Raw genomic sequence first — 17,931 nt, forward strand, 5'->3', positions numbered from 1 at the left:
AAAAATACCTATTAAACATATAATATTCAATTCTCAATTTTCATTTCTCACTGTATTTACTATTTTGTGGCATAGTGCATACCCGATAGTCGATACCGAATTATCAAGCATCTTATCTATTGTCCAATTAATAATTATCATTAAAATCATGGACAAATATTATTAATTCTCATTTTTTCTTCCATAGGGAATAGTTTTTCTTATCTCATTATGAGGACATAAATTTCATCATAAGCGCAGTCCATCTGTTAATAGGTCTATGATCAAAGTGAATAGTTCAAATAAACTATTCGTTCTCGAACTTAACATCTCTAGTTACTATCACACGCGCTACGGGCTCGTGTCCAGTAGCTGCCGACCTCCGTGCGACATGCAGAGGCCGCACAACAAAATAAAGCCTTGAGCATCGATTTTTTCACAACGCTTTAAGAGGCCGTCACAGTAGGAAAAAATCGACCGTAAAAACATACTTTTCTATTTCCAATAGTACTCAGGCCTCGTTGATCGTAGAAACATGATTTTAGTATCAAAATAATCACGAGAAGTTGTACTTAAAAATCTTGGAACAGATTTTTGATTTATGTTTTCTAACCAATTTTATTTGCATTTGAAGTTTGTAACAAATTTTAATTTTTTTTAAAAATTATATAAAATCAGCAAATTGAGGTATCGAAAATCTGTTCCAAGATTTTTAAGTACAACTTTTCGTGATTATTTTGATACTAAAATCATGTTTCTACGATCAACGAGGCCTGAGTACTATTGGAAATAAAAAAGTATGTTTTTGGCAAAAAAATCATGAATTCGCCGTCATCATGTGCTGCTCTAGTGACTACAGTGGCAGCATTTTGAACAGTACTTCTGCCACCACCCCGCGTTCATAAGCAGCGGTACCGCTCAAAAGGTCAAAACAAGTTATCTATCTCAGCCGCGCGCTGGTTATAAATAGCCAAATTGTCAATATGAAAATAATAATTTTGTCATTGAATAATATTATTTTACATTTCCAATTTTCGTATTCCTATTATTATTGTATTTTACGCAAAATGGAACCAAATCTTAATACTGTAACTAATCAGCGAGAAAACGTCCGATTCAAACAATTTTTTTTTTTCAAACTGTAGTAAACTATTCGATAAAATTGGATATTTGATATTTCAGATGAATTTTTTTACATTTAAATCAGTATAACTGTATATTATGTAAAAAACTTAAAATCATACGCTGTGAAAGAAAATTATCAACGATGGATAAATAAATATGTAATATTTCATAATACTAAGTACACAAATTATTGTTTTTGTATATTAATTAACATTTAATCAGCATAATATACGCCAATTTTATTATTATCTGTCAAACAAAATTTGCTGAAACATTAAACGATTTATATAATATTACTAATTTACGAATATATTTTTCAAGATTACGTATTACATTGTTTATTAATTTATATTGTATTTGTAAGGTGCAAGTACTGTAGTAATTATATTCCTCTATTGGCGCACAAAGGTAATTTGAGAGCACGAGCAGTTAAAAAAATGTACCCACCTGCCCACGCATTTTTATTTTATAACGTACCTACCCTAATAATTTTTGTTTCAATTAGTGATTCATTTATATATTATTTATGAATAACATTTTATGCTATAATCTTCAGTATAAAATACGTAGGTTAGGTTATGATATGATAATTATAGAATTATACTTGTGTATAAAAAGTATCTACCTATCTATGTAAAATTTGAATTTTACGGAGACTCTTGGAAGTTATGTATATATTTTCAAAAAAAAAAATGCTGCGAATGATAATTTGTATAGCCGATAGTACTAAGTCACTTAGGTCAATTATAATTTATATGTAATATGTTTGATTCGTATATGTCTTTATGTCATTATGTGTTATCTTATTCACGTCGTCGATAACATAAAAGAAAGTCTCTAAATAAATAACAATTATTTAATTATTAATGATAAAACATTAAATATTGAAATAAATGGATTCAAATATTGACATCCTGCATGTCTAACTGTTCACGACAGTAATTATTGGTAGTAGTAAACTAGTAACTAATACATTTTCGCTAGATTTTTATTACGGTTTATATATTTTTAAATTATTTATTCACGTGAAAATGGATCAACTCAACAAAAAAACTCGTCGCTGCGCATCAAAAAAAATTTCAGTTAAAAAATCGCTGAGTTCTCGAGTGGTGAATATTCTAGGAATTCGTGATAAGACTAAGAGGTAGGTACCTATATATTATTATTATTAATTTAATACAATTCACTAAAATTATGTTAACTAAGTCCCAATCCAGAAATCGCAGAACCTATTGTAGAATCATGTTACTTAGGTGCTGACAATCAACCACCATGTTCATCAAAGGAAATAATTAAGTAAAGTTTTAAGTGTAATAATTTTTAGGTTGTTATTCAAATGTATAATACCATAACTATAATATTAATTAAAAATAAATTATAATTAAACTTAATCTATATACTAGTATGATTTTTAATTATATAATACAATTTTATTGTAATTATTTTTAAGTCCCAATCCAGAGGCCATAGAATCTGTTATGGCACCTTTTTTCTTGGGAGCTGTTAATCAAACACCATGCCCATCGAGGGAAACAATTAGGTAAAGTTTAACAATTTATAGCCATTTTATTGTATGAAATCTACTATAAATTTTTATTTTTATATATAAAACAGACATCATATACATTTTTTTAGATTCTGAACGAAGTGATGAATGTATTGATTTTACAATGATGTGTGTTTTTTTTTGTGTCTGTGTACAGCATAACTAGTCGAAATAATGCTTCGATTTCAAACTTTGGGGGTAGTTTCCGATGTAAAATTGAAGATCCTTGGTGCATTATAGAGGTCAAAAGTAAACATTTCCAACAGTATTCAAAAATATAGAGAAAAACAAAAAAAAAATGACAGAAGAACGGGAACTTTTATATGGTATAACAACCATAAAAACCAAAAACTAATCACTGTAAATACTTGAAATTTTCACCAAATGTTAATGTTAGAGATATCTATATACAGTTTAATTTTCAAAAATTTTTGACTTTTTGAGTTATTTATAGACCACTGAAATTTTCGATTTTTTTGAGAATTTTTTTTTGAAGTGTCAGTAAAAAAATATTGGAAGACCAAAAAAACTTGAAAATTTAATACACGGTTCCTTATGAGTTGTTCTTATTGTAGCTAAAAAAAATTAAAAAACGTGAGTCACAATTTTTTTTAATAAGCGTTTATAGTTCAAATTTTTACGAAATATGTCGAAAACGCGAAAATTTGCAAGTAATTTTGAAGTTGAAAAATCATAAACTTGTTTGCGTTTATAACTAAGGATTAAAAATACAACACTAAGTTTTCCATAAGTTTTCCTTCGAGTAGCTATAGAGAAAACGCGAAGCATCATTATAGGAAAAATGTTAAGTGCGTTTGAATTAACGAGGATAAATCGTTATCATTACGCGATTTCATAAAAATTTAAAACTCAAACGCTCAAAACATTTTTCCTATAATGACGCTTCAAATTTTCTCTATAGCTATTTGAAGCAAAACTTATGGAAAACTTGGTGTTAAATTGTATAACCTTAGATATAAATACAAACAATATTATGAATTTTGAACTACAAAATAATTTGCAAATATTCATGGTTTTGACGAATTTCTGTCAATATTTGAAATTCAAATGCTAATAAAAATGTAATTTGAATTTCCGGTTGACATTTTTTTTGAGATAAAGATTGACAAATTTGTAAGGAATCTTGTATTAAATTTTCAAATCTTAGATTTAAAAGGAAATTTTTTTATGAATTTCTAGGATAAAATAATTTACGAATTTTCGTGATTTTTATGTATTTAGTCAAAATTTGAACTGTAAATGCTTATTAAAAAAATGTGTGACTATATTATATTTCTTTTATTTTTCAAATAATATTGTATAAATATTTTAGGAGCCTTGTATAAAATTTTCAAATCTTAGGTATAAAAAGAAAAACTTTTATGAATTTCGATCTAAGATAATTTGAACATTGCCGTAATTTTTATGTATTTAGTCAAAATTTGAAATTCAAATGCTAATAAAAAAATCGTGATATGTATTTTTGTAATTTTTTAATCACTGTATGAATAACTTATGAGGAACTTTGTATTAAATTTTCAAGTATTTTGATATGGCCAAAAAAAATTTATCAACACTTCAAAAAAATTTTTTCAGAAAAATTGAAAATTTCAGTTATCTATAAATACCTCAAAAAAAGTCAAAATATTTTGAAACTTAAATCATGTAAAGAAAATGCCAATCTAAATAACTGGTAAAATTTTCATGTATTTACGACTTATACTTTTTGAATAATAACAAATGTTTAAAATCGTTTGAGGATATATCGTTATTACGCTATTTCGAAAAAATTTAAAATTCAAATGCATTTAAAATTTTTCCTATAACGACGCTTCGAGTTTTCTCTATAGCTATTTGAAGGAAAACTTATGGAAAACTTAGTGTTATATTTTTAATCCTCAGTTAAAAACAGAAAACATTTTATGATTTTTCAACTTCAAAATTACTTGCAAATTTTCGCGTTTTCGACATATTTCGTAAAAATTTGAACTATAAACGCTTATTAAAAAAAATTGTGACTCACGTTTTTTAATTTTTTTTAGCTACAATAAGAACAACTCATAAGGAACCGTGTATTAAATTTTCAAGTTTTTTTGTTCGTCCAACATTTTTTTACCGACACTTCATAAAAAAATTCTCAAACAAATCAAAAATTTCAGTGGTCTATAAATAACTCAAAAAATTCGAAAATTTTTGAAAATTAAACTGTACATAGACAACACTAACATAAACATTTGGTGAAAATTTCAAGTATTTACAGTGATTAGTTTTTGAATGACAACCATATAAAAAAATCGATTTGCTCGAAAACGGGTTTTGCGTAAAAATTCCCGTTTTTCTGTCATTTTTTTTTTGTTTTTCTCGATTTTTTTGATAACTGTTGGAAAATGTTCACTTTTTACCTATATAATGCACCAAGGATCTTCAATTTTACATCGGAAACCACCTCAAAAGTTTGAAATCGAAGCATTATTTCGACTAGTTATGCTGTACACAGACACAAAAAAAAACACACACATCATTGTAAAATCAATACATTTATCACTTCGTTCAGAATCTAAAAATAAAAAATATTTTTTATGTTATTTTTTTTATGTACATATTATTATAATATTTTGTATGGAAAAAAGGCATAATTACCTACGTGCATAATAATAAAATATAACTTTTTGTAAATATATTTTATATGTTTATTTGCCGCGCTAATTAAAAATCATCTGTAACGATTTATGGTCACAAATAAAATTAATTAGTCACTGATGGTTTTTTATTACTGCGGAAAATATATGCGTAAAATATTTAAGTACATTATGTTATATTATATATTTTATTTTATTATTATGTACGTTTAGGTAATTATGCACTTTGTGTATAGATAATATGTACATTGTACAATATGTACAATATGTACATATCACATATTTATAAGCTTATTTATACGTTAGTTATCCATTGTATATGAATCTAAATTCTCAATAGTAAAAATTTGTCTCTAATCCAAATTTGTATATGTATCTCTATTGATTCTTTTAATTTATACATTAATAATTTAATCACTTAAATAATATTGTACACCTCTCACCACAGCTATATTATATACTGTATAATATACAGTGTATATCAGTATATCGTTATTTTATGTTTTCATATTATAATTATTGTAATTGGGTTCGTCCGTTTAATAAATTATTAAATATATATTAATGTTATGTTTCAATTAATTATTATACATAAATTAAATGTGTTCTTTACATTTGTAAGTACCTACATTATTTATATTTATATAGATCATATGAACATGATAAGTTTGTAATGTTTGTATACAGATTGTTTTTTTACTGCAAATTGCTGTTGTATTAAATAATATAAAAATTAAAGTATTATTCTATTTATTTCATATAATATGTTATGTATAACACTCAACTTCCTATATTAAGTTTAAAAATAAAATAAGTAAACAGGTATGTATTTTATACTAACAAAAATATTTAAAACGTTATACTAATATATTGGAGATGAAAATATCGTACGATAAGTACTTCAGGTCACTAATAAGTAATAACGTAAAAAACGTGACACAGTCACTAAAAAAACCTATTTAATCGTAATTAAATTATTGATACTACACGTTATTACATGTCTTTTAAAAAGTAATTGGGTTAGAAATACAAATCAAGTTTTGGTGTATTATTATTTGTATGCTTTATTTATTGATTAATATTCTTAAGTAAGCAGGGGCTTTAATTAATAAATAGGTCGCGACTCGTGACTCGTGAACTAGGAGCCACGTACCGTGCGCTAGTACATAGTAAGAAATACTTGGATGACAATTTACGCAACGGTCAACTACATTGACGCGAATCGTCTATAACGACAGTCCATGATATACCTAATAATGTACCGCTCCCGCGATTATAACACACGCGCCGCGGCGCGTAGATGATGGGCGTGGTTACGGCCAGCCGCGACGGCGGCGATACGGAATACAACGCCATCTCTTGAGCGTTGTATGTTTTTCACTTTTACCACGACGGCCTCTTAAGCGACAACTTTTTCCCTCAACCGAACTACACCTAGCAAAATTTTCGACACATCAATTTCTTTCGACCATAAAATTTCAATATCACTAAAATCTCAACTTCACAACTCATCAAATTCCGTCGCTCATTTTCAACTAAAGTCAACAACAATCTCTCCAATTTTCAAAGCTTCACCATTCAGATTCCGACATAAAAAAACCTTCGACCCGAGTTTCAACATATTGCCTTTTGGAACGGCCAGCGTCATCTCATCGGCATTCGACGTACGACCCCGACGGCCAGACAACGATCCACGACGAACACGCGCCTCTCACTCAGCTGCAGGGACCACGTTGGCGCTCAGAGGAGCCGTCAACTCAATGGTTCACTCGACTACGACGCTTCACGCCTCAAAAACGCAAACCCGGACATTTCGCCGCGAAGGGTTAACCTCCCCACGAAATATCAATAATACCAATGATGTACCTACCTATCATATAGCCATATAGGTATAACAAATAACAATAGGTATTAGGTACAAAGATTATAGATAATTATAGATTTCAAACCTCATCACCCGAATATTTCATGCGTTTATCCCCGATTATCACATTTTTTGATTTTGAAACATACATTTTGATATGTTTCTCAATTCAAAACAGATACATTTTATCACTCCTCCTACTGGAATTCGCAGCTTTATTTTCCGTTTGTGCATAAATGCGCAGCTCAAAGGCATGTTCACGGGGTGGAGTCATTCGCTTTCAGTGCTTGCACTCTGTTGGCCGGGGGCAAACGCTTTTATTTTAGAATCTATAATAATATAACAAAGTCCCACAAAACAATACTTTTTAGAAAGAAAAAATAATAACATATTTTGTAGGTATACGTTCACGGCTTAATAGCACGTGACAATAATTATGAAATTATTATTTAGGTATATGATTTTTAATAAACATGCAAATGACAAATGTACCTACAATTAATACAATATCCTGACCGTTTAATGTAATTATTAGTTCGTAATATTTAGCCTATATTGCTTTGTTTGGCACTACAGATATTTAATAACCTCCTATGTACTTCCCACGGGCCACGTTCAAATCCAAAATTGAACTTTATTCATATATGTTACATAATGCATACCATGTAAGAAAAGGCACTATTAACTATTTAAATAACTAAGACTAAAAAAAATGTTTGTTTCAAAATAAAAATTATACAATTATTAGAAAATTATTTTATCGTGAATTGAGCAAACCCATGCACTTAATAAAATTATATGCTACAAAGTCAAATTAGAGTATTCAGCCGTATTAACTATTAGAACAAATTAGGTAAGGATTGGTAGGTATACTCTGGAATTCTTAAAATAACATTGTTAAATCATTGATTGTTACATAATTAATTATTAATTTAATTGATTAATATTTACGTAATACTCCTCGCGTAAAAACAGTGTACCTATAATACCTGCAACATATAACATAGGTAAGTGACAAGTGTATCTATGATTTATTTGGTGACCCATTCACCATTGACCATTGTATCAAATATCTAATATACATTATACAATGTTCATAATATATCACTCTGTAATGATTTTTACCTATCTCAACAATGGAAAACAACTCAAAACATAAAAAAACGTAAAAAACTGTAAAAGTTAGTGGCTAACAATAAAATAATAGCATCGAAGGTTGAATGTTTTTTTTAAATTTTAAATGACATTCAAAAAACCTTCCTTGAAAATGCACCATACAACAACACCAGGCGATTTATGACAGACCGTGTGTCTGTAAATCTTCCAACAGACAAAAAGTCAGATTTACATTGTCTGCCTAAAACGGATATGGCAACCTCACATAATCGGGTATGTAGAAGTCTGTTTTTGATGCGGCAGGGACCAAATCCATATTTTTAAATCTTACCACACCATTAATGTCTATAGAGACTGCTCAGTTGTACTACTAGAACTCCCTCTGGTGGTGACTTCTTCAAGTTCGTTTATGATACAATTATATGGAAATATTTGTTGTGTATTAACTAATCTCCAATAATTGCCAATGTTAAAGAAATAATTTTAAGTTATCTTATAAGTACAGTTGTTTTTACATATTATGTAGGTATAACAAATATCAATGTAGTAGCACAGATTATATGTTTGAATAATAAAAACAAATTAAACCAATATATAAGTATTCATTTAATTTATTCAGATTTTGACAATGAACTTAATCGTTATAAATTTAATCAAATAAAAATATTAATTATACTTTCAAATTCAAACCATAAAAAACAAAAAATAAATTTATAACATAACTAGTACAGTTAAAATAAAAAAAAAGCATTTATACATTTAGGTAGGTACTGGACCAATTTTTGAAGATAAAAATTAAAATAACAATATGTCATTCTTTCTAACAATGATTCTATGAAATACTCATCTTTTTCAATTATTATGGAAATGGGATCAATATTATTGTAAATAAATAGTATACATGAGTTTAAGCCAGTACAATGAATTAACATTTGGCATTGTGTGAAATACATAGAACTTTTTTTTAATTCTGGTTTTCCATTTTTATCTATTTGAATATATTTTAAGTTTGGTTTACCGGTTTCTATGATGGGTTTATTTTTGCATGAAATTGGAATTTCTAGAACACTTTCCACTATACCAGCATCACTCAAAATTATTCCATCTGGACTAGCACAAATCCAGGGTCTTACAGAAACAATGACTAATCCACATTTCAATATTATATTATATTTATTTTATAATAAATAATAGCACAAATGTGCTTACATTTACCACCTGCACCTGCTGGACAATTGCATGAAGTGTGTTTAACTTCACAATTATTATCCACCTAAAATAATACATTTTAAAATTAAAATAGGTACAATTTATTCAACTATGTCTACCAATATTTTATAATTGTTAAAACTTAAAATGTATTATTATGTTAATCAAGTTCTTACTTCTAGAGTAATTTTCCATGGTTCATTTGTTACAGACGTGTGTCTTATAGGTACAATACCCAATGATATTGGAATGCCCGAAAATGGATTTTATTTCTAGTACATTAAATACATGGCCACTATTCACCAATTTCTCTCCTTTATTATTAGGAAATGTAAAACTAAAGTTCACAGACTGAAACCCATGTTTTATAATTATATCAGCCATAGTAAGAGTAAGTATAAAACATAATAGGCATTAGGCAGCTACTAAATTTTAGGAGTTATAAGAGCTTTTTGTTTCATGTTTGTGATAACAGTTATTTTAAAAATGTTGTTTGTGTTAATTTATTGTATTTCTCAAGGCGGATTCACAGCTCACCGTGAACCGTGAAACGTGATAATTTATAATTTGTTCACGTCTTTTTTTTCGTATACTTTATATATACCACTTTATGTATACCACGGAATAAAATGATACCATTAATATTTGTAGGTTAAGTTGAATTTTTTTTTGAATTAAACCGGGAAAAATAGTATGAACTTTTGTTATTATAATTTTCGTAGTTCTTACATAATAATCTAATAATTAATATTATACTTCATTTTTTAACTTTTTTCATGTTTTCTGTTATATGTCATTTTTAAATATGTCTTCATTGGAATACTACGAACACCAAAAAAAGGCTCACAGACGAAAATTATTAATTGCAGAATGTGCACTTCATTTTTTAAAGAATAAGTAAATACCTATGTATATTGCACTACAATTATTAAAAGTTATAAACACTTATATGTTTAAGAAATATGTGCTGATTATTATTGATATTGTGCTTCTAAAAGTAACAGAAACAAAGATCGAAGGTGGCATGTAAGACCTATTTTCAAAGAACGCAGACGTTTGGATCACTACACTACACTTGTAAAAGAGTATCAACTAAATAACTCAGCCATGTTCTACAATTTCATGCGCATGAGCCCGTCAAATTTTGAAGATCTAGTTAGCTTAGTTGCTCCTTTAATTTACAGGCATCCATACAGACCTGATATTCTTTCACCCAGAGAAATCTTATCTGCAACATTGAGTTAGGTACTTAATAAAGAGTCCAGATGGATTTCTTCAGAAGTGTCACCTAAAATGTAATTTCATAAAATGATAAAAAAAAGGGCAATTAGGGCATATAAGTAATTCAACATAATATTATAATTTTTTAAATGTATGTTATTTTATACACAAACAATTAAGTGTACTACATGGTTACAATATTTATTTATACCTAATACTATAATATTACAGAAATAATACCTTTAAAGTTATAATTTTAAATAAACAAATGTTTTAATGTGATATTGTACAATTTGTACAATTGGTTTAATTTATATTAGCAATTTATTTAATTGACATGTTGAGTTAGCAATTTTATCAATTTATTTGTCTGAGTCAATCAAAGTATAATACTTAATTGCTTTGGGCTCCTATAAAGACAAATTGTGCCCTAAAATTATATACAGTCCATTATTTAATAAGCCAACCAGTTAAACAATTTAAAAGATCCTAAATAAAAAAAACAGGGACCCAGGCTGCATGGGCGGATAGGCCATTTTTGGCATACCGGAAAATTTTAAAAAGGGGACCAAAAGGAAAAAGAATTTAATAATATATGATATTAAAGGGCCCCATTACCGAAATACGAAGGGGGACCCACCGGGAAATGCCCGGTTGCCCGGTAGGCCTATCTGCCCATGCCAGGCTGCAACCTCTTGCCAACGGCCATGGCCAGGCCGACACTGATAATGTATTTAATATATATTAATACATATGACATTGTTGTAGGTACTTAGCAACTGGCGATAGTATGGCCAGTATAATGTATTCTTTTAGAATAGGAGAGTCTACTGTATCAGGGATTATTAAAGAATGTTGTTTGGCCTTATGGGAAGTACTCAAAGATAAAGTAATAACATTTGGCATATATGCACTCTATAATTGCCGAGAAAAATCTTTTTCAAAAATATAATGAAAAATTGTCTGAGGGTAAATCAATCTTTGTTGTAGGTATTTTTTACTCCAAATAAGCATGATTGGTTAGTAGTGTCTGAAGGATTTAGTAATTGTTGGAATATGCCTAACTGTGTGGGAGCCATGGATGGAAAACATATTGTTCATCAGGTTACAATTTAGACCATAGATTTGATATAATTATGAATATTAAATAATTATTTCAATTGTATTATAGGCATTTCCTAATAGTGGTTCAATGCATTACAATTTTAAAGGAACTCACAGCATTGTACTCTTAGCAATATGTGACGCTGAGTATAATTTTACAGCTGTTGACATTGGAGCACCAGGACGATGCAGTGATGGGGGAGTCTTTAGACAATGTAATTTAGGCAAACAAATTTTAAATAATGAAATAGATTTTCCTGATGATGTACCAATTGATAGTGAGAATGGGCTTATCCCATACTATATCGTAGCAGATGAAGCATTCATGCTGTTACCAAATGTAATGAGACCCTTTCCTGGCCGATCAAAGGCAAATTTGCCTATTGATCAAGCAGTTTTTAACTATAGGTAAAAATAACATATATTATATAGTACTATTTATTTTGTAACAAACAATCGTTGTAATAAATAATTCAGATATTGTTTTAAAATATCCAGTTTTATATAAACCAGTAAAATATTACTTATTAGTTATTTTATTTTTTAAGGTTAAGCCGGGCTCGTAGGTGTATAGAAAATACTTTTGGTATAATGGCTTCTTAATGGCGTATATTTCGACGACCAATAATAGCTACTGAAGAAACGGTTAATGCAGTTGTACAAGCAACAGTTGTGCTTCATAACTATGTAAAACAATACGAAAGTAGAGAAGGTAAATGAATAATTAAATTATTATTATTTTGTTTATTGTATTTAATACCAACTTATACGTAATACTAAAACTTACTATAGGTGTTCGAATATATTGTGATCATACAAGAAATCAATCTCATAGTATGGATGAAATAGGAGCGTTGGCACCTATTAGAGATATGGGATCAAATAACTATGGCCAAACAGCTAAAGTTATAAGAGAGAAAATTAAAAATTATTTTATGAATGAAGGAGAATTATCATTTCAATATGATAAGATTTAAAATGTTTTATTTATTTAAAAATGCCATTTTATATTTAAAATAAAATAAAAACTATGTACATAATATTTGAGTATAACATTAAAAAAAAAATAATAGCTTCAAATAGTATGGCATAGAAATAAAAAAAAAACAACCTTTCGTTTACAATTTAAATAATAATATTCAATAAAAAAAAATTAGTTGTCCATCTCCCTCAGAATAGATTGAATTAATACTCCTTGCAACTTCCTTTTTTTATTGTTTGGTAGTTCAGACATCAAATCAACAAGGTAATTACAAAATATTGTATCCTATGATACTTGTAATGGTATTGGAGATGTTGGTCTTGTAGCTTTTAGTTCTTCGATTAATGCTTCTTCAAATTTTATGTTACTAGCAGATTTCTCTAAATAAAAAATAATTTAATTTCAATTAATGTACCAGATACTTGTAATATAAGAGTATTAATCTTTGGTGATATAGAACTCAGCTACAGATACATCTGGACAAGTAATGGCAGAGTATATTATACTGTGAAGAGGATGGCTAAAAAACTTACAGATGAAATAACAAAGAGTTACATTTTTTATAATATTTTCACGTAAACTCTAATATAATTTTTTCTATAGTTTAAAAAAGAAAATAACTAATTGACTACAGAATAAACAAAATAAAATATTTCGAATATTATTCTATACCTTTAATCTATCCTCTTCATTATCGTATTTTATCATAATTTTAATTTATTATATTGTATTTCAATACTATGTTTCATTTAATATGAAAGTTTAAAATTGTAAGACAGTAAAAATGTATGCTGTTTTAATATGAATAATATGTATAATTAAACCTGATCAGTGGGGCCCATTATCTTTTCCACCAAGAAATAGACAACAATAATTAAAGTACACAATAATTGGAGTTATGAATATTATTATCAATGTTTTACACAATTAAAAATTTTCCATTCATACTTGATTTAATATTTTCAGTATTTAAATCTGCTACAGCCACTACAGGATCAATGTCTCCAATACTTGATACAGTCCTATTAGTAAAAATATATTTAAGGCAAAATAAATAAAATACAAATGTTTCAATAAAAAATAAATGTATAGGTTATTTTAGTCACTTACTTATTTTTTATCAAAATAACATCATCCAAAAATATAAGACTATTAAAATGTTTCCACGGCTTTTGAGGTTTTCCTCCTTTCGAACCACTTGCTTTATTATTTTCTTTTGATTTCATTCTTCTATATTGATCTTTTAGGTATACAAATTTTTTTTCCAACTCTTTAGCTGAGAATACACCTTTGATCAAAATAAATTAAATAAATTATCAAACGTTTGGAGCTTTGTCTCCTTCTTGAAAACTCTCATAGCTTTTGCCATAAAAATGTGTATTCATAAAATATTATATTAATATAATTTTTTTGTCCCCATGGTAATTATAAAAACAAGTTAATCTTTAGTAAAATTGTTTGTTATATTTTTTTTATTATTATTACATAGGTATTTAAGTTATATAGTGTTTAAAAGCTACTTACAATTCAACTCTTGTACGATTTCTTCCCATAGCTTATTAATAACATTGGGGTATCTTTGCACTTTTGGAAGTCGATGATCCCATAATGGTCTTCTTTTCTCCACTTCAAGAATAAGTTGTGATGTTATATTTGAAGCTGTATCATCTTTATCAAATTCGGTTGGTTCAATGGGTTCGTTGATCAAATGATTTATTTCTTGCCAGTTAAAATATGCTAGATATAATATTACATTAATTTTAAATTTCTGTAAAATCATTTTTAAGTACTATTATCCTGAGTAAAAACAGTGTAATAACTAAAAAGCTACATGTTTGAATTAGGTAGGTAAATAAAAAATGTTCGAAAAATGCTTACTATTACTAGACAACTGATTCATTGGCAGTAAGGTAGGCGATTTAGGCCGAACATTAATGATTTTTGTTGAGATGTTTGAGCAATTATGCGTTACATATTTAGATCCAACGATAAAAGCATTGCAGTCTTTACACATGCGACCCTAAATAAAATGTATTAATAAGCCTAATTAATTTATAGAGCAAACAATATAACAATATCGAGCAGGAGCATTACCACCCACCACGATTTGATATATCTAGGTTCACTCGTACAAGCAAATGGCAGTTTATCAAGAGAGATTAGGCATTGCGTTATACTAGGGAAGGAAGCAGTCAGCAGGTTAATACCATTTTAGAAGGGTAACCATATATCTAAAAACAGCAAGATGACCTACTTAGGACACTTACCTTTTCAGTGATGCTATATGGATTCAAAACACGGACACTCAAAGCGAAAGATGTAAGGCACATAAAGGCCTCTGAGATGTGGGCTTACAGACAAATCGTTTGAATATCTTGGATGGAAAAGAGAACTAAAAATTAATCCTAGACATGTCAAAACTAAAAATAAGACTGGCAGTAATATGCAAACAGTTGATAGTTTTTTAGTTATATTATAAGCAGTAACGAATCAAGCCTGGATAAGATAATGATTGAAGAAGATTGAGAAACAATGATGCGCTGGATAGACAAAATCAAAACCATCACTGGCTACCCCATGGAGGACGCTATTAGGTTGGCAGAAAATCACAAGCGCTGGAATGAGATTGTTACCAATATTAGTTGAAGGGTCACCTAATTTCTGTTTTTGGAATATTGACTTTAAGGAAAAGAATTAACATAGACAGATGTATAATCTTAATGACTATTGATATATACTTACTACAACGGCACGAGATGGATTGATGTCTTGGTGGTCTTAGATATTTAAATAATTTAAAATACTAATATAGCCATAAGTAGTATAGTATAGGTACTTTTAATTTTTATTAAAATAATAAAATATAATTATTAAATATTTATTCGATTGATTTTGATAATATTAATATTATATTGTGATAATAATTAAATTTGAACTACTATCATTAATCTACGGTGAACACACGCTCTGAGTAGGATTGAACTCAACTATACGGTATAAGCGGTATAGGTAAGGTATTATGAACATAAATAATGGTAAACTACTAAATAATGGTTCAACCAATCACAGTTCTAAAATATTTTTCATGAAATCACGATTCACGTTTTACGGTGAGCTGTGAATCCGCCTTTACACAGTGTAATTGCTAAATTTACCGCATGTGGTAATGTCATTTCTACTTTGGTTGACCACTATATTAACCATAGTCCATAGACCTAGTTTAGAGGTCTATACCCTATGATATTAACCAATTACCATATATTAAGATTTTGAAATTGCATAATACACTATTGTCTAATATTTCATAATTGTATTGGTTTTATATACTACAAATATGGGGAATAATTGTATTGATGAATAAAAAATACAAATTCGTATACCTTCATGTAATATTGTATCATAACAGAACTTCGAGCGTTGTCCACCCAGAGCGCTAGTAATACAACTGAGCAGCCTCTATAGAAACCGTGCAGACCGTGCGCTCCCGGTAGTGTACGCATGCAGTTTTTGTATGATCATTGATATGGATATTTTAATATTATGGTACTTACCTAGTATATTATTAAAATATTAATTATCATTAATAATTAAAACATTTTTAAATAGTAAATACCGATTTTTAATTATTTGTATTTATTCACTGTATTTCTATTTTCTATACATTTTTATTTATTTCCTATTTGTTGTTTAAAATGAGTAAAATCTGCTGTGTTGTTAACTGTAGTAATACTTACAAAAACACTACAAATGTTAAGTTTTATAATTTTCCAAACAAGCCTTACCAGAGCGAATTAAAGAAGCAATGGATTTATGCAGTTAAACGTTTAGAGTAAGCTAAATAAAAGCATAATGTATTTAATTTGTTTGTGGATAATGTATTAAAATTGAACTCTGTAAATCTGGTTTTAGCAATAATGGTCAATTGTGGTACCCTAAGCCTCATTCTGTTATCTGCAGTGAACATTTTATTGGTAATAAACGCTCAAATGACTCCAATAGCCCTTCATACATACCATCATTGTTTCCTGAAGTGTACAAAAAGAAACAAGTTAATATTAAACAGCAGAGTGATAGGTATATACGAACATCAAACCGTCAAGACAAAAAGTTAAAAATGATGATAAATGATGTCAAGTCTTCAGAAGTAGAAATCATAGAACCACTTCAGTGTGAAAGCTCGAACTGTATCTCTAATGTGGGAATTCAAGTTATGTTTGATTTTAACAATACAAATCCATTTAAATTTGAATGCGAATTTAATAAATTGAATAATGATGTTGGAACTCAAGCAAATATCCCATTATCAAATAATATTTCTAACATTTCTAATACTAAAGACATTGCTTGTGGTCCAGATGTATCTTGTTTAAACATGAATTCTTTTTTAGGATATCATTCTATAACTAACGAGTCACAATTAAAAGACTTAACCAGTACTACATTTAAGGTTTTTAACTTGCTACTGTCATTTATCTCTGATTGTTGTTATAGTGCTGTGAGTAAAGAAAATAGATTAATGATTTTTCTCATCAAAATTAAATTGGGTATATCATATTCAGCTATTGGAGTATTATTTAATATTAATCGTACGACTGTGTCAAGAATATTTTATTTTGTTCTAAATTCTTTAGTTAGCAAAACAAAACATTTTATCTTTTGGTCTAACTAAAAATCAATTTTAGATACTTTACCAAGAGCATTTAAGCAAAATTATCCTAACTGCCGCTGTATTATTGATTGCACAGAGATAAAAACTGAGCAACTAAGTACAGTTGAGCAAAGAGTTAACATGTATTCAAGGTATAAAAATGCTTACACAGTAAAAACTCTAGTAGCAATTACTCCTAGTGGTTTAATTTTATTTTTATCAAAATGTTATGGGGGTAGAACAAGTGACACATTTATCACAAATGACTGTGGTTTTATATCAAAACTTGAAAAAAGGATGAAGTTTTGGCAGATAAAGGTTTTCCAGGTATTAAGGTCTGTTGTGAAAATAAAAATAATATTTTAATAATGCCTCCTTTTCTTCATAATGGGAGATTTAGTGAAAATGAAGTAGTTGAAACATACAATATTGCTAGTGTGAGAATCCACATTGAAAGAGTTTTTGCCAAATTATAAACCTTGGGAATTTTAAATAAAA

General features: G+C 28.4%; 2 protein-coding genes and 2 pseudogenes across 3 annotated transcripts; 3 read left to right on the forward strand and 1 right to left on the reverse strand.

Annotated features, from left to right (window-relative positions):
- The first annotated feature begins 815 nt into the window (after nucleotides 1-815).
- On the forward strand, nucleotides 816-2,648 carry LOC149062165 (uncharacterized). Its single transcript, XM_089215241.1, has 4 exons — nucleotides 816-855; nucleotides 2,089-2,248; nucleotides 2,311-2,400; nucleotides 2,555-2,648. The coding sequence occupies exons 1-4, from the start codon at nucleotides 816-818 to the stop codon at nucleotides 2,646-2,648; spliced, it is 384 nt and encodes a 127-aa protein (XP_089071367.1).
- A 7,635-nt stretch (nucleotides 2,649-10,283) lies between these two features.
- Nucleotides 10,284-10,723, forward strand: LOC149062166 (uncharacterized). The gene is made up of 2 exons (XM_089215242.1): nucleotides 10,284-10,375; nucleotides 10,477-10,723. Exons 1-2 carry the CDS (start codon nucleotides 10,284-10,286, stop codon nucleotides 10,721-10,723), a joined length of 339 nt encoding a protein of 112 aa, XP_089071368.1.
- Nucleotides 10,724-12,956: 2,233 nt separating this feature from the next.
- On the reverse strand, nucleotides 12,957-15,958 carry LOC149062167 (uncharacterized; annotated as a pseudogene). The gene is made up of 7 exons (XR_016189315.1): nucleotides 15,895-15,958; nucleotides 15,528-15,562; nucleotides 14,664-14,805; nucleotides 14,310-14,522; nucleotides 13,896-14,073; nucleotides 13,734-13,807; nucleotides 12,957-13,165 (listed from the first exon to the last, which is right to left on the reverse strand). The product of XR_016189315.1 is annotated as an uncharacterized LOC149062167 (transcript).
- A 519-nt stretch (nucleotides 15,959-16,477) lies between these two features.
- Nucleotides 16,478-17,407, forward strand: LOC149062168 (uncharacterized; annotated as a pseudogene).
- Nucleotides 17,408-17,931: the final 524 nt, after the last annotated feature.

The sequence above is a fragment of the Diuraphis noxia genome, unplaced genomic scaffold (genome assembly GCF_037042655.1).
Source record: "Diuraphis noxia isolate RWA-SAM2 unplaced genomic scaffold, SU_Dnox_SAM2 contig0001, whole genome shotgun sequence".
NCBI classification, from domain to species: domain Eukaryota; kingdom Metazoa; phylum Arthropoda; class Insecta; order Hemiptera; family Aphididae; genus Diuraphis; species Diuraphis noxia.

Coding starts and splice junctions, on each gene's coding strand:
- LOC149062165 (XM_089215241.1), top strand. CDS start 816: ATGTGCTGCTCTAGTGACTACAGTGGCAGCATTTTGAACA. Junction 856..2,088: donor CAGTGGCAGCATTTTGAACA/GTACTTCTGCCA, acceptor CATTTTCGCTAG/ATTTTTATTACGGTTTATAT. Junction 2,401..2,554: donor TCATCAAAGGAAATAATTAA/GTAAAGTTTTAA, acceptor ATTATTTTTAAG/TCCCAATCCAGAGGCCATAG.
- LOC149062166 (XM_089215242.1), top strand. CDS start 10,284: ATGTCTTCATTGGAATACTACGAACACCAAAAAAAGGCTCACAGACGA. Junction 10,376..10,476: donor CTTCATTTTTTAAAGAATAA/GTAAATACCTAT, acceptor TGCTTCTAAAAG/TAACAGAAACAAAGATCGAA.